At 53.2% G+C, this 23,860-nt stretch overlaps 1 protein-coding gene across 3 annotated transcripts in view; it reads left to right on the top strand.

Annotated features, from left to right (window-relative positions):
* Positions 1–219: 219 nt before the first annotated feature.
* The window catches only part of SLC5A11 (solute carrier family 5 member 11), a 55,114-nt gene continuing 31,473 nt past the window's right edge, over positions 220–23,860 (top strand). The window contains exons 1-7 of one of the 3 annotated variants that reach the window (XM_066275816.1): positions 220–316; positions 481–692; positions 10,283–10,439; positions 14,476–14,547; positions 19,777–19,881; positions 21,091–21,150; positions 23,729–23,833. In XM_066275816.1, the coding sequence (XP_066131913.1) occupies positions 10,305–10,439; positions 14,476–14,547; positions 19,777–19,881; positions 21,091–21,150; positions 23,729–23,833 (477 nt within the window). In that variant the 5' untranslated portion in view covers positions 220–316; positions 481–692; positions 10,283–10,304. Of the gene's footprint in view, positions 693–6,706; positions 6,837–10,282; positions 10,440–14,475; positions 14,548–19,776; positions 19,882–21,090; positions 21,151–23,728; positions 23,834–23,860 lie in introns of those variants that run through there. The other 2 variants (XM_066275815.1, XM_066275817.1) reach the window with 2 other exon arrangements.

Below are 23,860 nucleotides of genomic sequence, written 5' to 3'. Positions count from 1 at the left end.
AGCATCTGTCCCCCCTCCCTCCAGCATCTGTCCCCCCTCTTCCTCCAGCGTCTGTCCCCCCTTCCTCCAGCATCTGTCCCCCCTCTTCCTCCAGCATCTGTCCCCCCTCTTCCTCCAGCATCTGTCCCCCCTTCCTCCAGCATCTGTCCCCCCCCTTCCTCCAGTGTCTGTTCCCCCTTCCTCCAGCATCTGTCCCCCCCCCCTTCCTCCAGCTGTCCCAAGTCCGCCTGTCCCCAGAAGGGAGGTGGGCCAGTGGAAGAATGGGTGAGTGGACCCGGGCGGTGCCCCCACCCTCCGGGCCACGGCCCCCCATCAGGTGAGGCCCGGGAGGCTGAGGGCGGAGCCCAGGGCACGCCACCTTCCCACAGGCGCTGGCTCCCAGTGGCCGGTTCAAGGGCTGGGACTGGGCCCAGCCTCTCCTCCGTCCTGTCCCGTCCCGTCCTGTCCTGGGAAGATCGCTCTCACTTTTTCTAATCTCAGCTGCAGTCTGGAATTTGGAGTTTGACCCGCAAGAAGGTTCTCTCAGTAAGCAGCAGGCAGTGCAGGGGGTGGGGGCGGCTGCCACTGTCCTCCCGAGCTCCGGCTGCCCAGGAGAGAAGCCGGGTGTCCCCTCCTGCCGGCCATCTCCGCCGCCCTCTGCCGAGAAGCCGCCCGCAGGCCCCCGGGCAGGTGCGCCCTGCATGCCGAGGAAGGTAAGACCCGCCCCCTCCCAATGCTCATTTTGCAAACTGGGGGGCTGGCCTGGGGACAGGACATCGTGCCAGCAGGAAAAACTGCAGCTGAGAGCCCCGGGGTGGAGGGGGGGCATAGCACCTCTCCTCAGACAAGTCTCGTCGTGAACAGGCAGACCGGGCATGTTTTGAGGGCTGGGCACAGCCAGCGGCACTGGGTGTGGGTCCTACTTTTTCCACGTGCGGACTCACTGGCCAATCACAGAGCCTCAGGCTCCGGATCTGTCAGCTGTAGAGGTGACCCAGGCCGGCCCCCCAGGTGCGGGGGACCCAGGGAGACAGGCAGTGTTACTGTTACTGCAGCAACGGCTGTGACTGACCACAAGCTAAAGGAGTTCTCACAGGTACTTGCTGGGCATGTGTACAGGGTGGCATGTCCTGGGCCTGGTCTAACTGGCATGGTCACCCTGTGAGGGCACAGTGCCCCCCCCACCCCAATTCACAGACAGAGCCTGAAGGCCACGGAGAACCAGAGCCACAAAGCTGAGACTCAGCCCACAGACTGTGAGCTCACTCGCAACACCTGACTCCCAGCGGGTTAGCCGGGCGGGCCGGGGGCAGCGGCCGGGACACGTGCCCTCCCCCCCCAGGGGCGTCCTGGGGATGCATCTTGGGGACAGGGTCACGATGTGCCAGGGTATACGGCAACAGCTCTGAAAATTCCACCCTGGCTCGTTTCACAAACGCTTACTGGGTGCCCGCCACCACAGCGCAGAATTTAGCCGAGCCAACGTGCAGATCTAATTGGCTTCGTTAAGTGACTCATCAGCGGGGCAGGGTCTCATCCAGCAACTGGGAGGGCGCTCGGAGGGGTTGTGCGAAATGGGAGGTGTAGATAGGCAGGCAGAGGGGGGGATTGAGACATTAAAAAGTGGGTTATTTTAGGGCCCTGGCCCGTTGGCTCAGTGGTAGAGCGTCAGCCTGGCATGCAGGAGTCCCGGGTTCGATTCCTGGCCAGGACACACAGGAGAAGCGCCCATCTGCTTCTCCATCCCTCCCCCTCTCCTTCCTCTCTGTTTCTCTCTTCCCCTACCGCAGCCAAGGCTCCATTGGAGCAAAGTTGGCCCGGGCTCTGAGGATGGCTCTGTGGCCTCTGCCTCAGGTGCTAGAATGGCTCTGGTTGCAACAGAGCAACACCCCAGATGGGCAGAGCATCGCCCCCTGGTGAGCATGCCGGGTGGATCCCGGTCGGGCGCGTGCAGGAGTCTGTCTGACTGCCTCCCCGTTTCCAGCTTCAGAAAAATACAAAAAAAAAAAAGTGGGTTATTTCAGGCAAGGACCACATCCCTTAGGAGAAGGCAAGGAGTCTAATCAGGCAGATGACCTCGCTCATGCTGACCAGGAAATTCCAGATGGGTTGGTTTAAAATTCCACTCCTGGGAGAGGCCGAAACTGTGAGCAGGCCCAGTGTTTGGTAAATGTGGCCGAGCAGAGGTGACTCCATTTGAGTGGGCCTCTTGTCTCTTTTAAATGCTGCTTTGGGGACACAACGTGAGTCTTCGCCGACCACATAGTGGGAACAAGACCGTGATGAGAGAGTCGTACAGATCGAATGCCATGGTTGAGTCAACAGCGATGAGAAGTCGTGTTTCCCCTGAGACAAAATAACTTCAGGACCAAATCTGGGTTGAAATCAAGAGAAGGCTCTTGGGGATGTAACAGGAGGGTGACATCTGAAGGATGCTCATCAAGCCAAGAGTGTAAGGAACAGCATTTCAGACAGAAGGAACAGAATGGCAAAGACCCCCGAGGTGTGAAATAGCGTCTCTGTTGGTCAAATAAGTTTTTAAATATGATATATGTTTGCTCACTTATAGTTTACATTGGGTGTGGAGGACAGGCTGTAAGCAGGCAGGGTGGTTAAGGCTTAGTTTTAAGACTAAGCTTTTCGCCTGACCAGGCGGTGGAGCAGTGGATAGAGCATCAGACTGGGATGCGGAAGACCCAGGTTCGAGACCCTGAGGTCGCCAGCTTGAGCGCGGGCTCATCTGATTTGAGCAAAAAAGCTCATCAGCTTGGACCCAAGGTCGCTGGCTCGAGCAAGGGGTTACTCAGTCTGCTGAAGGCCAGTGGTCAAGGCACATATGAGAAAGCAATCAATGAACAACTAAGGTGTCGCAACAAAAAACTGATGGTTGATGCTTCTCATCTCTCTCTGTTCCTGTAAAAAAAAAAAAAAGACTAAGCTTTTCCCCACATCCTTGACTGTTGCATGATGTGGGGTGGTGCATTCTCATGAGGAATCCCATTATGCCTCAGATAAGTGACTTGGTATCAGAGACTTCCTTGTTTGTATATTGGATTAAAGGTTTTGATTTCTACACTATAAAGTGGGGCAGACCGGGAGCTTCCTCTCTTGGTTCCTGAGATTAGCATTAGAGGAGAGAGCAGAGAGGAGAGCAGAGAAAGGCCACGTGGAGGAGGCCAGGAAAAGCAGCCAAGATGGTGGAGTGCTGAGTGAGAAGCCAGTTTGTGTGGAGTTTGTGCAATTTGTGCAGAGAGGAAGGAGATGGGGAACAGAGGTGAATAAGGCTGGTGAGCTAGAAACCTTTGATTCTAGGAAACTCGAATAAGTCAGTAGCTTTGTGAGCACTGAATGAGTGGGTTTTGGAGCCCAGTGTGTGTTTTTACTTGCCCGCCGGGTGCAAGCTAGGATTAAAGGTGATGGCCCACCAGTTCTTGGCTCCGTTGTTTCTTTACCGACTGTCCGAATCCAATGCGAACCTGCACAGGCTGGGCGGCTGTGATGGTGGCCGTGGCTGCTGGCTTTACAGCCTCTAAGGGATAAAAAGAGGAAGTGCCATGGGAGATGGCAGGGCCATGGCAGAGCGGACACGGAGATGCCTCGGCAGGAACACGATCTGATCTGACCTGGGTGTCCGCACCTCTGCAGCTCCGACGGGAGGGGCGGGTTAGGAGAAAGAGGGGGCGGAGTCCTGGAGGCAGGTCGGGAGGTGCCTGCTCTGGGTGGCTTAGACGAGAATCAGAGAAGTCAGGGGGAGGGAGAGTGGAGGAGTCAGGCTCTCCTTTGTGAGTATATATATATATAATTTTTTTTTTTTTTTTGTATTTTTCTGAAGCTGGAAACGGGGAGAGACAGTTAGACAGACTCCCGCATGCGCCCGACCGGGATCCATCCGGCACGCCCACCAGGGGCGACGCTCTGCCCACCAGGGGGCGATGCTCTGCCCACCAGGGGGCGATGCTCTGCCACGACCAGAGCCACTCCAGCGCCTGGGGCAGAGGCCAAGGAGCCATCCCCAGCGCCCGGGCCATCTTTGCTCCAATGGAGCCTCGGCTGCGGGAGGGGAAGAGAGAGACAGAGAGGAAGGAGAGGGGGTGGGGGGTGGAGAAGCAGATGGGTGCTTCTCCTGTGTGCCCTGGCCGGGAATCGAACCCGGGTCCCCCGCACGCCAGGCCGACGCTCTACCGCTGAGCCAACCAGCCAGGGCCTAGACTATATATATTAAGACAGGAGTACGGGCTGGTCGATTCTGGGAGTTGAGACAGAGACACTCTAAATTCTCCGGTGGTCCGTATCGTATGTGAACTGGCGTCCCTGGGGCTTGGGCACAGTGGTTGGCGCAGAGCAGGTGCTCAAGGACCCCCCGGTGAGCGAGTGAACGAAGGCATAAATGAAGGAAGGAATGCACGAGTTACAGACGGACGGACGGAGGGCTCCCAGGTTCCTGGCGTGAGAAGCGGGCTAGGTGAGGTTGCCATTCAGGGAGACACGGGGAATAGAGCTGCTGATGACCATGGTCTCTAACCGGGGCTCGTTCGGTCTGAGAGGCCGACTGGAGGACGCCACGCTGGGATTTGGATAGGCACCTGTGGGCTGTAGTCTCTCCAGGAGTCGTGAGAGGAGCTCGTCCCTGCAGGGCTGGGGAGGGCGGAGGGGAAAGCTCACCGGGTCCTCAGCACTCGCCACGAACTGCGTGGGGGAGCCGCCTGACCGACCACACCTATTGTATCAATATCTTTTTTTCCTTAACACCAGAGCCGTGGCTCTTTCCAACGGGCGGAGGATGGTGCCGGCTTTCGCTTCAACTGAAAGTCTCGTGAATCTGTCTTCTGAGGTTTTTTTGTAAAGGCCTGTGTCTAATGAACCCCACAGGATCAACTGGTCAAGCTGGCCCGTGGGGGTCCCCCGTTCCTCTTTTCTGCAGCTCTAGGCCTGACGGCACACTCTCGCTTAGAGAGCGGACCCCGCCCGTGGGGTGGGCTGCCTCCATCACCAGCCGTGCTGGGTGTCCCGGACTCCAGACGGTCAAAAGCCAGGCTGTGCAGTGGTCAGTTACGTCCACTGAAGGCGCCGCAGGGGAATGGCTGGAGAGGGCGTGAGCGGCGGTGGCCTGGGGGGCATCAGCCCTTGTTATCACCCTGTAGTGTCCCCTCGTCAAGGGTCCCCATGCTGACCAGTGGTCATTTCACGGCGTGTGTGTGACCTTGGGCCCAGGACCTAGCTTTGTTCTCCGCGACTGGTCACTGGAGCTCCTCAGACCTGAGCTCTCCAGGATACCGCATGCTGCAGGTGACACGCACAACGTGGGTGTAGGTGGCCAGTGTCTTCCTGCTCACAAAGTCCACGCTCTTTTTTTTAAGAAAGTTTTATAAGAAAGACAGGGACAGATCTCATCATGTTACTGTCACTGAATGTGCTGACTGCTTTGAACAAACCTGGGACACACGTCTGATTATCATCCCTGTTATATAGAAGGAAAAACTGAGCCTCAGGAGGTCATTGGCCCAAGATCAGGTTGCTGACAGGAGGCAGAGGTGGGACTGGACCCAAGAGATGCTGTTCTCTTATCATCACACGTTGTCCTGGCAGTCACTTCTGGGAGAGCGTTTCACCTGTGATTGACATGAGCAGTTCAATGGTTACCGCCATCCTGGCTCAGGGCAGGGCCCTTCTCTGGGCTCTCTGTCTGTCTGTGTCTCTGGGCTCTCTGTGTCTCTGTCTCTCTTTCTCTCTGTGTCTCTGGGCTCTCCATCTCTCTGTCTCTCTAGGCCAGGGGTTGGGAACCTTTTTGGCTGAGAGAGCCATGAACGCCACATATTTTAAAATGTAATTCCATGAGAGCCATACAACAACCCGTGTTCCTTACGCATTATCCAATAAAAATCTGGTGTTGTCCTGGAGGACAGCTGTGATTGGCTCCAGCCACCCACAGCCATGAACATGAGCAGTTGGAAATGAATGGATTGTAATACATGAGAATGTTTTATATTTTTAACGTTATTGTTTTTTTTATTAAAGATTTGTCTGCGAGCCAGATACAGCCATCAAAAGAGCCACATCTGGCTCGCGAGCCATAGGTTCCTGACCCCTGACCTAGGCTCTCGGTCTCTCTCTCTCTCTCTCTCTCTCTCTCTCTCGTTCTCAGTCCTGCTGCTGAGCCTGAGACTTTGGGAGTTCCGCCCACATCTCTGCCAAATGCCGCACTCTTGTATCTCTGAGTGCATTGAATACACAGATACATTCACTTCTCAGACGGTTTCATGCTGGAAACCTCGCTCCTGTCTTTTTTTTTCACTGCCAACTGTTTCAGATACAGGCAAACGATCAAACACAATATACGCCCACCATGGGCGCGCCCCCCGGGGAGGGGGGAGGCTGCCAAAGCCCCTCCCCACCTGCCAGCTGGCTGCCCGGTCTCCCCTCAGCCCGGCTGCGGGAAATTTCCACATCTGCCCTGCCTGTTACGTAAGCGGGCAGAGGACGAGGGTGAGCGGCCGGCCGGCCCTCAAAGAACAATTCTTTGGCTCCGTCGTCGGTGGCCACGAGGGCAGGGCACCCTTGCAGACAAAGCCCACAGTTATGAAGCCGCGGCGCGTGACTCCGGTTAACCCTGCCCCCATCCAGGGAGGCCCCTCGTTGGAGGTGAAGCAGAAGCCGCTCCCCCCCCCCCGCGTGGCCCTTCCGGGGGCCGTGCCAGGACAAAGGGCGCCGAGACCAGTTTTGCCGAGTGGGTCTGGGAGCACACACAGGGCTGCGCGAGGGCCAGGTCCACCTCGTTCACCACTTCGTCCTCCGTGCCTAGCGCCGAGCCTGGCATACAGCTGGCGCCTAAGACGTGTTTATGGGAAAGGCACAGAAAGGTGAGCAGAGGACTGAAGAGGAGGAGAGATAGGAGGAGAGAAGGGCAGGAGGAAGGGAGACTAGGAGGACGGACCGGCTGGGGCTGGGTGACGAAAGGAGCCTTCGTTTGGGGCCCATGGGACCTGTGGGACCGCCACACCTGCCACCCGCTTCCAGCCCGCCCAGCGCACTTCTTCCCCGTGGCTCTCCTGCTGGAGGAGGACGTAGGCTGTGTGTGCCTCACCGGCTGCTGAGGACGAGACAGGACGGCCAGCGGAGGGCGAGCTCCAGGCCTGGCACCGGGAGCAGAGTGCCCGGGACTGGCTGAGGAAGGGGCAGCCTGAGCCTGTGACCCCGCTGGCAGCCCTGGGTTCCGTGGCTTCTCTGGTCTGTGCCCCCGTCCCCACAGTGAGGAGGGAGCCGGGCCCTCCTGGCCCCTGGCGGGACCCCACCTCCTGGGACCCGGGAGCAGCTCCGAGGGACGCCGGCCCGTCCAGCGTGGTGATGAATGACCTGTTTATGTGCTCCTACCCTCACGGTGCCTGGCAGGGGCGGCCCGCGGAGGGCTGGGCCCGGGGGGGTAGGGGGTGGGGGCTCACCCGGCTGCCAGCTGCCACCTCTCCTCCCTCCTTCCTCCCCTTCCTGTTTTTTTAGACCGGCTGGGTTCTAGAACAATCTATTCCACTTGCCAATTAGACTGCTCCCTAAGTCCTTTGTCCTCATCGCTGGAAGATGTCGGCTCTGCCCCCTGGCAGCCGCGGGACACTGAGAACAGTTTCTACCTAAGGGGGCTTCCTCACCCGTGAGACAGCTCGTAGGGACCACCTGGCTCCCCCCACACCTCCAGCTCCACCAGCCCTCCCCACTTTCTCCCTGCAAGGTCTCGGGTGCAGTAGGGTCGGTCTTGAGCAGACCAGTGTCCTCCCACTTGGCAGCCGGCAGCGACCATGGAACCGAGAGCCAGCTGGGCTCCGGCGGCCTGGGTTGGGGTCTGCACCTCTGCTGCGCACACCGGCCTTCGAGCAAGGGCAGGGGCGTGCGTGGGCCCAGCCCCAGGCTTGTCTCCCCTCCTTCTCCCCCTCTTCCTTCCACACGTGCCGCGGGTCAGCGCTCGCTCGGGTCGGACCACCCTGTCCAGGTCTGAGGAGCTGTGGGCATCCCCTGTCCAGGTCTGAGGAGCTGTGGGCATCCCCTGTCCAGGTCTGAGGAGCTGTGGGCATCCCCTGTCCAGGTCTGAGGAGCTGTGGGCATCCCCTGTCCAGGTCTGAGGAGCTGTGGGCATCCCCTGTCCAGGTCTGAGGAGCTGTGGGCATCCCCTGTCCAGGTCTGAGGAGCTGTGGGCATCCCCTGTCCAGGTCTGAGGAGCTGTGGGCATCCCCTGTCCAGGTCTGAGGAGCTGTGGGCATCCCCCCAGCAGAACCAGAGTGAGGCCACAGCTGGCATGGGCAGGGAACCTACCGATCACTGAGCGCCCCCCGGAGGCCTCCTCTCGAAGGGGACACCCAGCCTGTTGTCAGGCTTCTAGGTTCTCAGTCTGGGGACATGGTGGCTGTCAGGACTACTGGCATCCAGTGGGTAGACGAGGGATGCTGCTACACATCTCACAAGGACAGCCCCGCGTCACAAAGAAGGACCCAACAGTGTTGAAGATGAGACACTCTACTTTCAGAACAGGGGGCCTCCTGCTTGGGCTCCCTGGCTGCTCAGTCTCTGGGCAGTTCTGATCCGAAGCAGGAAGTCGTTCCCCAACATTCCATCCTCCTCACTTACCCGGTCAATGCATCACCTGTCACAACTAAACATCCTTCGTGCCCACCTTCTCGCGTCTGGTCAAGCCGCCCCCACCCATCTGACCGTGCCCCTTCCTTGTTCAACACCCTCCAGTGGCTCTGCCTTGGCTTAGAGCAGGTGTGCGGTGGGGGCGTTGCTGCCCCCCCCCACACACAGATGTTTTTAAAACCTGTGGGACAATTTTTGCTTGTCACAATGATTTTGAGGTACTACTAGCATTTAGTGCACGGGGGTGGCCAGGGAAGCGAGACACCCCGGGTTGCACAGAGCTGTCCCCTGCCACAGAGACTTTCTGAGGTCCCTCCAGACAGCCATGTGGGCGCTGGGAGCATGCTATCTGAGGCGGGACCCTCCCTCTAGATCAGGAGTCCCCAAACTACGGCCCCCGGGCCACATGCGGCCCCCTGAGGCCATTTATCCGGCCCCCACCGCACTTCCAGAAGGGGCACCTCTTTCATTGGTGGTCGGTAAGAGGAGCATAGTTCCCATTGAAATACTGGTCAGTTTGTTGATTTAAATTTACTTGTTCTTTATTTTAAATACTGTATTTGTTCTCATTTTGTTTTTTTACTTTAAAATAAGATATGTGCAGTGTGCATAGGGATTTGTTCATAGTTTTTTTATAGTCTGGCCCTCCAACAGTCTGAGGGACAGTGAACTGGCCCCCTGTGTAAAAAGTTTTGGGACCCCTGCTCTAGATTGTATAAAACACAGGATGCTGGGGTGTTTTTAACGTTAAAAAGATGTGCCCGCTTTTATATTCTTGTTTTAAAATTTTATTTATTTATTTATTTACTTACAGAGACAGAACGAGAGTCAGAGAGAGGGATAGATAGGGACAGACAGACAGGAACAGAGAGAGATGAGAAGCATCAACCATCAGTTTTTCGTTGCGACACTTTAGTTGTTCATTGATTGCTTTCTCATATGTGCCTTGACCGGAGGCTACAGCAGATGGAGTGACCCCTTGCTCGAGCCAGAGACCTTGGGTCCAAGCTTGTGAGCCTTGCTCAAACCAGATGAGCCTGCACTCAAGCTGGTGACCTCGGGGTTTCGAACCTGGGTCCTCTGCATCCCAGTCCGATGCTTTATCCACTGTGCCACCGCCCGGTCAGGCTTCCGTTTTTTATTTTCCGCATCATCTCCCATATTTTTCATGGGGCTCTGTCCTCAATTAAGAGCACAGCGTCCACGGCACTGGCTCGGACTTCTTCACCTTTAAAATCGCAAAGCCCTTGTACAAACATGAACATTCGCTGCACCTGTGAGCCTCCATTCCGGTGTTTGTTGACTGGCTCTCCATCCTGCGCTCCTGGACTGTGTGTCTTCTGCGTGTCTTATTCCTCTAACATGCAGAACTCCTTTAGGACAGTTGACAGCAGCTGCCTGGCCCTTGAGTCCTCCAGCGGACCCAGAGCGGCTGCATGTTGAAGCATCGCTATTCTATCACAGAGGGCTTGGCTTTTTTAAACTATGGATTTGATTTAAAAAAAAAACAAAAAACTTCTCTGTAAATGAGTGACTGGCTGGCTGGTGGCAGGACCCGACCCTCGGCTGTGTCTCCGCGCCCACCCCTCCAAGCCTGTGGTCTTGCTCTAGAGGCCGCCACGGAGGGCGTGCGGTGAGTATGCTGGCTCTGCCTGCCCCCTGACCCCCCGCGTCTGACCTTCCACAGGAGCGCGAGTCCGGTCAGCACCATGGAGAGCGGCCCCGACAGCCCTCCGCCCACACCGCCGGACCCCCTGGAGGCCTTCCCCCAGAGGAGACTGGAGGCCGGCGACATCGCCGTGCTGGTTCTGTACTTCCTCTTCGTCCTGGCCGTCGGACTCTGGGTAAGCCCGGCCGTGGGGCAGAGGAGAGGGGAAAACACCAGCTCAAGGTCATCCAATAACCAGCACTATTAACTAAAAAAAAAAAAAAGAAAATGCATTGAAGTGTGACTGTGTCAGCTACCATGTTATGCACGTTCACTGGCGTCATCTCCTGGACTATGCTCAGGTCCTTATGAGGAAGATACTCCTATACCCACTGTACAGATATGGAAACTGAGGCTCAAAGAATTTAAGCTTCTTACGCTGTTAGTAATGTCAAGGGAGCTGGCTGTAGAATCCATATCTCCTTCACTTTGAAGCCCATACTCTTTTTATTTTTATTATTTTTATTTATTTACTTTTTTTGTATTTTTCTGAAGCTGGAAACGGGGAGAGACAGTCAGACAGACTCCCGCATGCGCCCTACCGGGATCCACTCCGCACGCCCACCAGGGGCGGACGCTCTGCCCACCAGGGGGCGATGCTCTGCCCCTCCAGGCCGTTGCTCTGCCGCGACCAGAGCCACTCTAGCGCCTGGGGCAGAGGCCAAGGAGCCATCCCCAGCGCCCGGGCCATCTTTGCTCCAATGGAGCCTTGGCTGCGGGAGGGGAAGAGAGAGACAGAGAGGAAGGAGAGGGGGAGGGGTGGAGAAGCAGATGGGCGCTTCTCCTGTGTGCCCTGGCCGGGAATCGAACCTGGGACTTCTGCACGCCAGGCTAACGCTCTACCACTGAGCCAACCGGCCAGGGCCTGAAGCCCATACTCTTTTTTAAAAAATTTTTTTATATTTTTTATTTTTGCGAGAGAGACAGAGACAGAGGGTGGTGGGGGGACAGACAGACAGGGAGAGAGATGAGAAGCATCAACTCATAGTTGCAGCACTTGAGTTGTTCATTGATTGCTTTCTCCTAGGTGCCTTGCCTTGACTGGGGGGGGGGGTGTCCAGCCAAGCCAATGACCACTTGCTCAAGCCAGCAAGGGGTTGACCTTGGGGTCAAGATAGTGACCTTGGGCTTCAAGCCAGCGACCTTTGAGCTCAAGCCAGCCACCATGGGGCCAGGTTGATGATCCCATGATCAAGCCAGCGACCCCCCATTCAAGCTGGCAACCTCGGGACTTCGAACCTGGGTCTTCAGCCTCCCAGTCCAATACTCTATCCCCTGCACCACCACCTACCTAGTCAGGCCATGCTTTTTTTCTAAAGGAAGTTTTTTTTTTAAGTCACATGGTTCAAAAATGAAAACAATTTAAAAGGAGTTACAGCGCCAAATCTTACAACTCCCCTTCTCTTCACAGGTAACTACTAGTATTAATCAGTGCATCCTTTCCGTTTCTTTATGCAAAATAGAAGAAAATATTATTGTGTACGCTTACCCCTTTTTAAAATAGAAGGTAGCTTATTTATTACACATACTACTTTTTACCTGGCTGCCATAAACAAATATCATATACTCATTATTTTAGATATGTGCAACTATCATGTAGGATAAATTCCTACAGCTTATGGAATTGTCAGGTTAAAGGATATATACATTTGTAATTATAACAGTTTCTGTCAAATTGTCCTCTTTATATGTAGCACCAGTCTTCACACACATCATTAATATATGAGAGAAAATGTGTCTTATCACATCCTCACAGACACTGTTGTGTCCAACTTCATTTTGTCAAGCCGATGGGGAAACATAGTATCTCACTGTATTGTTAATATAAGTTTATCTTATAAGTGAGGCTGGAAACCTTCACATCCATTTAAGGACTACTTATTTCCTTTTTTGTGAAGTATGGCATTACATCTTTTTTACCACGTTCATTAGGTCCTTGCTCTTTAACTTATCGATTTCTAGGAACTCTTTACATATGAAGAAGGTGAGTAATTTTGGGGTGAGGATGCTGCAGAGGAGGTGCTGCTATCTGATTTTCAGGTCACCTGGTACAAAGGACTTAAACAATGTGGCCCATCCAGGTGTCCTCACTTTGATCTATTTGTAGATAATTTCTCAACCCTTACGTCTTGGCTTTTACTCTTCCAGGTCAAGAAGGTGATAAAAGTGCTGGACATCCCTAAGCCCATGGGTCTGACCTTTCTCTGTTTCCCCACCTTGTCAGGACAGAGTAGGATGGAAGAGATGTTGTCAAGAGGAAGGGCTTTGAGTCAGATCATCGCGGGTTCAGGGATGGGGTAGAGTGGGGGTGAGAGTTAGTAATCCTGCCAATCTATGTTTTCCCAAGAGAAGACTCGGATGTATTACTACTCGCTTGGGAAACCCTTTCAGCATAAGGAATTTCTTATTCTCATAAAATCCTTTTTGTGCCAGGGTTCAACAGGAATGAGCCACAGTGTCTGTTTTTTGAAAAAAAACTATATTGTACAGCTGTCTATCTCTCCCTTTAGGTTTGTTAATAATTGCTGTTTATATTTTGGTACTTCTAATTTGGGTGCATATATATATTAATAGTGTTATACCTTCTTGAGAGAATGTCTCTTTATCATTACAAAATGTCCATTTTTGTCTTTCATTATCTTCTTTGTCTTGATGGCTATTTTGTCTGGTACAAGAATAGCTACACTTGTATAGCTAGTGTGTTGAGCAGAGGAGCCTTGGTTGAATTATTGATGTCCAACTAGCTATAGATTTCAGGGGGGAGACAAAGGGATCGTCTCGTGTCACCATGCTGCTGACATCACTATAGTGTCTATATTTTATAGGAAGTTTATTTCCAGGGATGAAAAGATACACAATTGTGTCATCTCTCATCCAATAAGAATCCCCTCACCAACTTCACCCCCAGAGGCTTAGAGAAGTGACACAACTTCTCAATATCACACAAATGATGTAGTGGCCAAAATGCCTGTATTAAATGCCAGGAAGTTTACTTCTTCTAAAGTTGGTTTTGTTGTGCCTGACCAGGCGGTGGCGCAGTGGATAGAGCATCGGACTGGGATGCAGAGGACCCAGGTTCGAGACCCCGAGGTCGCCAGCTTGGGCGTGGGCTCATCTGGTTTGAGCAAAAGCCCACCAGCTTGACCTGTGGTGGCACAGTGGATAAAGCGTCAACCTGGAAATGCTGAGGTCGCTGGTTCAAAACCCTGGACTTGCCTGGTCAAGGCACATATGAGAGTTAATGCTTCCAGCTCCTCCCCCCTTCTCTCTCTCTCTCTCTCTCCTCTCTAAAAATGAATTAAAAAAAAATTAAAAAAAATTAAAAAAAAAAAAAAGCCCACCAGCTTGAACCCAAGGTCGCTGGCTCCAGCAAGGGCTTACTTGGTCTGCTGAAGGCCCACGGTCAAGGCACATATGAGAAAACAATCAATGAACAACTAAGGTGTTGCAATGCACAATGAAAAACTAATGATTGATGCTTCTCATCTCTCTCTGTTCCTGTCTGTCTGTCCCTATCTATCCCTCTCTCTGACTCACTCTCTGTCTCTGTAAAATAAAATAAAATAAAATAAAAAATAAAGGTGGTTTTGTAGACCAGCTAAACACATGGCCTCCAAAATCAGGCTGAACGAGGCTTGAATTCCTGTTCCTTCCGTTATCTAGAAATGTGGCCCTAGATAAGTGACTTTAATTCTGAACCTCAGTTTCCTCAGCTGTTAGTGAGGAAACCTTTGTTTCTTGAAACCTCTGTTTTCTTGAAACATTTTAGTTGCAGCTGTTAGCTGATCTAGTGATACCAACCTCATGGGAGTCGATAAGAATTAAAATGCAATAATGCTTGAAAATGCTTAGTATCGTGTCTGACACCATACAAGGGCTAATGCTGAATCAACGGTCCATATTATAAGCGATTATAGATAAGCCATGAATTTGAAACTCAAATGCCTCGGTGTGAAGCAGTGACTGCTAGCAGCTGTATTGACCTGAAGAATTTGTGTCTCCTTTAAAAGCATTCAAATTAAACTTTTTTTAAAACCATGGATCAAACAATATATATTTGTTGTTTAAGTCTGGGTCACTGGACTCTCCCTTTATCTTCTGTGGCCCAGGCCATTTGGGGATGCCTTTGTTTGTTAATGTTTCACCTCACTCACCCTTCCTCTTTGCTTTAGTCCACAGTGAAGACCAAAAGGGACACAGTGAAAGGCTACTTCCTAGCTGGAGGGGACATGATATGGTGGCCGGTAAGTGGTTTTGGTTCCATTAAAGTCACTTCTCAAAGAATTTTCTTTTCCTTTTCTTTCTTCTTTCTTTCTTGTTTTTTTTTTCTAGGTGAGAGAAGGGGAGCTAGTAAGGCAGACTCCTGCATGCACCCCAACCCAGCATCTACCCAGCAACCCCATCTGGGAACAATACTCGAATACAGAGCTATTTTTAGCACCTGAGGCTGATGTACTCTAAGGGAGCTATCCTCAGTGCCTGAGGCCACACTCAAATCAATTGAGCCACTGGCTGCAAGAGGGGAAGAGGGAGAGAAAGGAGGGAAGCAGATGGTCACCTCTCTTGTGTGCCTTGACCGGGAATTAAACCCAGGAGATGTCCATACACTGGGCTGATGCTCTATCCACTAAGCCACTGGCCAGGGCCTCAAAGAATTTTCAAGGGCTGATGTTCTATCTAACCTTTGTTTTCTTGGGACATTTTAGTTGCAGCTAGTGTGGAAGTCAATCTGAACTAGAGAAAGCTTAGATCGGACTCCAATTTGTTTAATAAAAAAAAAATCATCAGTTTGCCTAAGGAAAAAAAATCTAAGGTTTCTGCTATGGCTAAGTATGGGGGCGCAAGTGATATTATTAAGACCTGTTTTTTCCCTTTATTCTATCTATCTATCTATCTATCTATCTATCAATCACCTATCCTGGATGGGTGCTTTTCCCCTAAAAACTCAACTTCGTGTTGACAAGACAGCACACACTGCTCCGGACCTCTCATCCTCTAAAGTTCCCGCCCAGCACGGGAAGCACATCTGCTTCCATGGAAGTGTCCCTGGGAAACATCTCACTCTGATTACGTTCCATGCCCAGACCTCTGGCAATACCTGTGGTCAGGGTAGTTCGATGTGCTACCCGGCTCAAGCCTGGGTCACACCCTCAACGCCTGAGCTGGGGGGTGTGGAACCTCCCTGGAGGCATATATGATAAGAAATGAGAAGGACTAAAGCCTTAAGAAAAACTGGAGGCCATTACAGTATTTTATTTTCAAGTAGACTTAAAGGCATTGCCACACACACACACACACACACACACACACACACATCACACATGCACACAGGCCTCTGCTTAGTGGACCCTGGGAAGGTGGCCAGGGTTAATATTTTTACTGATGATATCCTAAAATAAGGGTTAAATTTTTGAACTAAGAAGAAGGAGAGTTTATGCCCATTTGCATTGAGTCCAAAAGATACAGAGACATAGCAGGTACCTGAGCCTCACACCAGAACAGAACCAGAACTCCTTCAGAAGCCCCATTTCTCATAGGATTGTCAGGACTTCCCCCTTCTTGAAGCTCTCCGGGAAACCCCACTTGCAAGACTTGTCTGTCTTTGACCTGACGCAGTGATGACCAGTGTGAGCCTCATTTTCCCTGTAGACGCTTGTCCAAAACAGTCAGTGGCCACGGTTTACTACTGCGGCTGTCTGAGGCAGCCACACGTCGGGGCAGACAGTGGGCTAAGCAAAGCACTTAAAGAGGAAGAGCTGGAGGCCCTGGCCGGTTGGCTCAGTGGTAGAGCGTCGGCCTGGCGTGCAGGAGTCCCGGGTTTGATTCCCGGCCAGGGCACACAGGAGAAGCGCCCATCTGCTTCTCCACCCCTCCCCCTCTCCTTCCTCTCTGTCTCTCTCTTCCCCTCCCGCAGCCGAGGCTCCATTGGAGCTAAGTTGGCCCGGGCGCTGAGGACGGCACCATGGCCTCTGCCTCAGGTACTAGAATGGCTCTGGTCTCAACAGAGCGATGCCCCAGATGGGCAGAGCATCGCCCCCTGGTGGGAATGCCGGGTGGATCCCGGTCGGGCGAATGCGGGAGTCTGTCTGACTGCCTCCCCATTTCCAACTTCAGAAAAATTAAAAATAAAAAAATAAAAAAAATAAAAAGAGGAAAAGCCGGAGAACGAGATATTCAGAGTATTCTGAAAAGCTCTGACATACTCCTGGGAGTAGAGAGGCCATGTGCCTATCCAGGGCTGTGCACATGCTTAGAAACGTCCTGAGAAGGTCGTGCGCCCTGAGCTCTCACCTCTGGCTGACCGGAGGCCCTGCCAGCCGGAAAGGGCAGGCGAGGACTGTGAGCACCCAGGCTGAGTGTTGAAGCATACCTGACATGCACACAAAGCTCCTCAGGGGAAAGAATGGACAGATTCTAGGTCTCAGATATGTAAGGGAACCTTCGTCTAGTTACCGGCTGACCACTAAACTAAGTGGACAGAGACGTTAGTGACCACACGTGGCAGAGAGTGCAGACTTTATAGAATTCATTCAAGAAAGTATCTAAACAGCCCTGGCTGGTTGGCTCAGCGGTAGAGCGTCGGCCTAGCGTGCGGAGGACCCGGGTTCGATTCCCGGCCAGGGCACACAGGAGAAGCGCCCATTTGCTTCTCCACCCCTCCGCCGCGCTTTCCTCTCTGTCTCTCTCTTCCCCTCCCGCAGCCAAGGCTCCATTGGAGCAAAGATGGCCGGGCGCTGGGGATGGCTCTGTGGCCTCTGCCTCAGGCGCTAGAGTGGCTCAGGTCGCAACATGGCGACGCCCAGGATGGGCAGAGCATCGCCCCCTGGTGGGCAGAGCCTCGCCCCTGGTGGGCGTGCCGGGTGGATCCCGGTCGGGCGCATGCGGGAGTCTGTCTGACTGTCTCTCCCTGTTTCCAGCTTCAGAAAAATGAAAAAAAAAAAAAAAAAAGTATCTAAACAAATAAACAATAGCAGCAGCAGCAGCAGAAATTGTGAAAGCAATCAACCCTAGGGGGTGGGAAATAGCCAAATTTCTAGAGTTGCCGCATGACATTATTGAAACGTCTGCTTTTAGCAAAAAATGATGACTCATGCAAAGAAAGAAGAAAGTCTGGTCTATATACGGAGAGAAGAGCGGCCAGTAGAAAGTGTCCGGAAGAAGCCCAGATGTTGACCACGCCTTCACAAACTCTTCTAAAAACCAATGGGAACAGTGATTTGTTCTGTGAGTTAGGTATTAGGTTGGCACCAAAATCAGACAAGTATCTCAAGAAAGAAAAAGCTATGGACAAATATCTCTAACGATTATAGATTCAAAAGTCCTTAACAATCTACACAGTCGTAGCAATACATACAAAACACTAAATACATCATGACCCCAAGAGATTTATCCTACGAATGCAAGGTTGGTTCAACATACAAAGATGTTGATTAGCTGGTCCTGGCCAGTTGGCTCAGCAGTAGAGAGTCGGCCTGGCGTGTGGATGTCCTGGGTTCGATTCCCAGTCGAGGCACACAAGAGAAGTGAAGAAGAAAATGTTGATTAGTATACTACACTATTCAGTGGTACCTTGAGATACGAATTTAATTTGTTCTGTAACCGAGCTCGTCAGTCAGTGAACTCGTATATCAAACTGCTGATACTGAACCCGTGCGCCAGCGTGCCAACTAGCAGCAGCTTCCCAAATCACGACTCGTATCTTGGAATTTCACTTGGATCTTGAACAAAAATATGGACCAAGTTGCAGCTTGTATCTTAAAAAAATCATATGTTGCTCTGTTCGTATCTCAAGGTACCACCGTATTACATTATAATAAAGGACCAAACCACGTGATCATCTCAATATCTGCAGAAAAAAGCATTTGATGAAAACTAACACCCCTATGTGGCTTTAAAAACTCAGCAAGCTAGAAAGAGAAGGAAAGCATTTCAACCTGACAAATGGCATCTGCAAAAGCAAAAAAACCACTTTAACATTATACTTTAATGATGAAAGACCAAAGGCTTTCCCCCAGTTATAAAGCGTGTCCCCTCTTGCCATTTCTACACAGCGTTTTACTGGAAGTTCGAGCCACGGCAACTGACAGGATAAATACATAAAAGCCACCCAGATGGGAGAGGAGCAAACAGACCTGCCCCAATTTGCAGATGATATAATCTTTAAAGCAGAAAATCCTGAGTGACCCAGCTCATGACAGCTAGCAAAGGAGGTCAGGATGGAGGATCCAGCTGAAAATCACTATAAAAGGTCAACGTTTTTATATATTGGCAATGCACAACTTAAGACTGAGAAGATCCCATTTACAGTCATCCAGGAGAAGAAAACACTTGGCGAAGTGCAGCACAGACACTGAGAACGCCGGAAGAACTCAGACAAGGACCCACACCCTGGGGACACAGCCTGTGTGCGTTTGACTTGAAGACTTTCAACACGGTGACGATGGTAAAACTTCCCAAGTTGATTGACAGATTCAGCACCATCCTGATCAAAATTCCAGCTGCTTTTGTTGTTTTTTTTTTCTCTCTCCTTCAGAAATTGACAAGCAAATCCTAAGAGGTATATGGAGATTCGAAGACCCAGATTAGCCCAGAACAATCTCGGAAAAGGACAAAGTCGCACGTCTCCTGATTTCAAAACTCACTACAAAGTGACAACGCAGAAAAAAATTAAAATTAAAAATAAATAAATAAGTAAGAAGTGGTACCGGCTTGTGGATAGCTCTGAGCGTTCGAACTGGATGAAAACCAGAGACCAGAAAGTCAACCGGAGACGAGAGCCCTCTCTCAGAGGGTCTGTCTCCTCCTCCCTCTAACCACCCCATCTCTGCTTCTACTGTACCTCCCCCTCCCCCTCCCTCGCTCGATGCACACCTGACCTTCCTCCCCCTGCCTGACTGCATCACACTCCTCTTCCTCAGCAGAGAGGCAGTCCTGGGTGGTCATGCTGGCCCCACCCCACACACACACACACACACACACACACACACACACACACACACCATCCCAGGTTATACACCCTCCATCTAAGAAACAGCAGGAGGAATGGGGTCCCCGTTCCAAATTCCTAGGACAGAAAAATCTAATCAGTCCAGTCTGGGCCGGGGGCCCAGGTCAATCTGGTCCAATCAGCTGGGAGCAGGGATGGGGGGTGACCACCTACAGTCTTGGCCACTTTGAGTTCTGCCCGAGGGAGGACTCTTAACTGGCTAGTTTGGAAGCGAAGCTGGGACTAGCGCAGGCGGGCACCCCGATTCTCATCCAGGAAGCACTTTCTACAATAATACCTGCCATCCTTCCCTCGGGGACCGCCCCCTCCACCCCGCATCACACGATCCCCGGGAGGCACAGGCACATCTTAGGAAACACAGACGTGCCCAGTTGCTAGGCTAACTTACGACAAATGGAAGTAAAAGAATCTTGGGGAAGGGGAGTCCTTTCTGGCTCTGAGAGATGACGTGTCTTTCTCCCCACAGGTGGGCGCCTCCTTGTTCGCCAGCAACATAGGCAGCGGGCATTTCGTGGGCCTGGCAGGGTCGGGCGCAGCTGCGGGCATTTCCGTAGCCGCTTATGAGTTTTTTGTGAGTATTTCACCACTGAGCAGACAGCTCCCTCCCTCCCTGGCAGGCAGATCAGGGGGTGGGTGGGGGGAGGGCAGCTGTGGGAATGTCCTGCCCTTAAAAAAAAAGACTGCTGGTGCTTTATGGGGGAAAAAAAGACAGGAGACATCAAAGCACCCCCGGTCAGCAAAAATCAGTTTTTATCTCCAAGTCTCAGGCCAGCGGGGGTCTGCTTGGTGGGGGTCCATACGGCCAGGACCCCAACAAAGAGACGGGCGGGCAGAGGGCTCGGAACTGGTCCCCCGGGGATGGGAAGAGAGAGGCGTCCTGGGGCTGAGGGTGTCTGGTCCCTCTTGGCCAGCCCAACAGTCACGTGGCTCAGTGGCTCAGTGGCTCATGACCTTTCTGCCACTCCACAGATCCCAAGATGTGATTTCAGAGCGGGTGGGGACACCCTTATTAAGAGTGATCTTCATCTTTAATAAAAACTTTTTCCTGCTTACTTCGTGCCACGGACTTACGGACTTTAGATACATTGTATATATTATTATATTATGGGAACCCAAGGACACACCCGAACCAGACTGCCTAGGCTCACACCCTGCCTTCCACACTTACAAGCTGTGTGACCTTGGGCAAGTGACGTCACCTCTCTGAGCTTCATCTATAACGTAGGGATGACCATAGGGTCGTGGTAGCTGGCCCACGGGGTCACTGTGAGGCCCACAGGTGTCAGAGCTGGGGCAGGGTGTGGAGGAGAGCCTGGGGCAGAGAGGAAGTGCTCAGTAAGCGCCAGCTCACCGATCGCCTTGCAGGAACCTGGGAAGGCTCTGCTACTCCCGTGTGGCAGGAGAGAAAACGGGTCTCACAGACCAGCGTGGGGTCCTCCAGCAATACCAGCTGCTCTTCAGGGTGGCCTGCCTGCCCTCGCAGACCTGTGCCAACCACACTGCCCAAGGAGGCAGGGGGGGGGCAGGAACACTCCTGGGCGAGGGCCAGTGATGCCAGGCTCAGGAGACACTGTGCTGGGATTCGCAGAAAGCCACGTCTCCCTACTTCATCCCCTCCTGCCATCTACGCAGGGACATCTGACTGTCCAGGGAGGGAGAGCCCCTCAACTAGTACGTGCCTGATGCGCAGGCGGACCGGGTGACCTCAGCGCGCGGGGGAAACCCCGAGGGGCCCCTCGACGTGGGTGGGTGCAGAGCCCTGACTCTGCTTTCTCCGCAGGGCTTGTTTTCTGTGCTGATACTGGCCTGGGTCTTCCTGCCCATCTACATTGCCGGGCAGGTGAGTTTGAGGGGCGTCAGGGGCACTGGAACGGGGAGCCCTCAAGGAAGAGACAGGCCTGCATCCCCTCCCTCCCTCCTCCCCTTAGCACCCCCTCCTCCCCTCAGCACCCCTCCCTCCTCCCCTCAGCACCCCCTCCTCCCCTCAGCACCCCCTCCTCCCCTCAGCACCCCTCCCTCCTCCCCTCAGCAACCCCTCCTCCCCTCAGCACCCCCTCCCCCCCTCAGCACCCCCTCCTCCCCTCAGCACCCCTCCCTCCTCCCCTCAGCACCCCCTCCTCAACCCCTCCTCCCCTCAGCACCCCCTCCCCCCCTCAGCACCCCCTCCTCCCCTCAGCACCCCTCCCTTCTCCCCTCAGCACCCCCTCCTCCCCTCAGCACCCCCTCCCCCCCTCAGCACCCCCTCCTCCCCTCAGCACCCCTCCCTCCTCCCCTCAGCACCCCCTCCTCCCCTCAGCACCCCTCCCTCCTCCCCTCAGCACCCCCTCCTCCCCTCAGCACCCCTCCCTCCTCCCCTCAGCACCCCCCTCCTCCCCTCAGCACCCCTCCCTCCCCCCCTCAGCACCCCCTCCTCCCCTCAGCTCCCCTCCCTCCTCCCCTCAGCACCCCCCTCCTCCCCTCAGCACCCCTCCCTCCTCCCCTCAGCACCCCCTCCTCCCCTCAGCTCCCCTCCCTCCTCCCCTCAGCACCCCCTTCCTCCCCTCAGCACCCCCCTCCTCCCCTCAGCACCCCTCCCTCCTCCCCTCAGAACCCCCTCCTCCCCTCAGCACCCCCTCCTCCCCTCAGCACCCCCCCTCCTCCCCTCAGCACCCCCCTCCTCCCCTCAGCACCCCTCCCTCCTCCCCTCAGCACCCCTCCCTCCTCCCCTCAGCACCCCCTCCTCCCCTCAGCACCCCTCCCTCCTCCCCTCAGCACCCCTCCCTTCGCACACGGACGTCCATTGGACAGTCCCTAGGAGGTCCCAGCATTGGACAGGGGTGATGCACAGGTGAGACAGTGAGACCCTTGCCCTCAGCAATCCCCACCTGGTGACAGATGTCAGAGACACACCTGGGGCTTTCAGAACCCGGAAGAAATGTGGGCTCCAACAATATATTTTTTTTCCAGAGACAGAGAGAGAATCAGAGAGAGAGATAAATAGGGACAGACAGACAGGAACAGAGAGAGGTGAGAAGCATCAATCATCAGTTTTTTGTTGCGACACCTTAGTTGTTCATTGATTGCTTTCTCATATGTGCCTTGACCGCGGGGCTACAGCAGACCGAGTAACCCCTTGCTCAAGCCAGCGACCTTGGGTCCAAGCTGGTGAGCTTTTTGCTCAAACCAGATGAGCTCGCGCTCAAGCTGGCGACCTCGGGGTCTCGAACCTGGGTCCTTCCGCATCCCAGTCCGACGCTCTATCCACTGCGCCACCGCCTGGTCAGGCGCAACAATATTTTTTAATGGCAAAACGCAGATATAAAGTTGGCGGTCTTTCTCAAATGGTTAAGTCATAACATGTTACTACTTTGAACAACAACAACACCAAAAATAAAATCTAATTTCATGGTTTGTTTTTTTTTATTCCTTGGCACGCAAAACTGTAATAACTGAGTTATTTCTGGCTGCAGTGAAACACCATCACTTTTGTTACCAAGTAATGCCGCTTCAGTATTTCTGAAGAAGCGGTTTTGGAAATCATTTCTGATCTCATTAGCAGCGTTGAGGGAGCGTCCTTACATCAGCGCCTCCCTGGTGCGGGGGGTCTTTGGACCCTTTGTCACCCCTGCAGTCTGCACAGTCTACTGTTAGAACTCCCTGATTTCTGTGGTGATCTGGCTGAGGGTTGACAGGAGAGCAATTTCCCCAGAGGTTGGAACAGGGACAGGTGGAGATTCCCGGAGGCGGCTCCAGGTGCTCACCATGGGCCAGCCACGCTGAACCACACCATACCGCGCCGTGAGGTTGAGTGAAGGGATTCCCTCTCCTGGAGTCGTCAGCTGTTAGACGGACTCCAGAGAAAAGCCTCCTGTTGGCATTGCTATGCCTTTGATCCCCGTCCAGTGCTTCTCCAACATCTCTTTTTTCTTTTTTTTTCTTTTTAATGAAAGAATAAGTAGGCTCTGAGCCCAGAGTCCCTGGTGGTGTGCAACAGCAAGTTACCAGAATAGAAAATAAATTGTTTTTACTATTCATGTATTTATTTTTGCTAATTCCTATAAATTTAGGATCAGTTTTCCGTTTACAGTGCTGATTTGAAATGTCCTTGAGACAGATCAATTTATTTAAATAAAAATGTGGGCGGGTCGAAAGAAAAAACATTATTAATTAATCATAGTGGAGATGGCAAAACTCGGGGCGGGGACCGCAGAAGCCTCGCTTGAGGAAACAGGACAGTGGGGTCTGTAACCCCGCACAGAACCCCTGTTTCTCCGAGCCCTCCCTCTGTGTCCCCATTTTCTCCTCCCTCCCCGAGTCCCCCATTGAGAACCCCAAGATTGCCGGTGCTTCTGCGTGTGGGAGGTGAGGGGAAGGCTGGGGCCCTGCGTGCTGTCGCTGCTTGTTGGTGGGTGCAAGCTAAGCTCTACCCCCCCTCCCAGGTCACCACGATGCCGGAATACCTCCGGAGACGCTTTGGGGGCAACAGGATCCCCATCACCCTGGCTGTGCTCTACCTGTTCATCTACATCTTCACCAAGATCTCGGTAAGGTGGGGCCGGGGCCGGCCAGGT

Source organism: Saccopteryx bilineata, chromosome 4 (genome assembly GCF_036850765.1).
Source record: "Saccopteryx bilineata isolate mSacBil1 chromosome 4, mSacBil1_pri_phased_curated, whole genome shotgun sequence".
Lineage (NCBI taxonomy): Eukaryota > Metazoa > Chordata > Mammalia > Chiroptera > Emballonuridae > Saccopteryx > Saccopteryx bilineata.
This window is presented reverse-complemented; position numbering and strand designations above follow the sequence as displayed.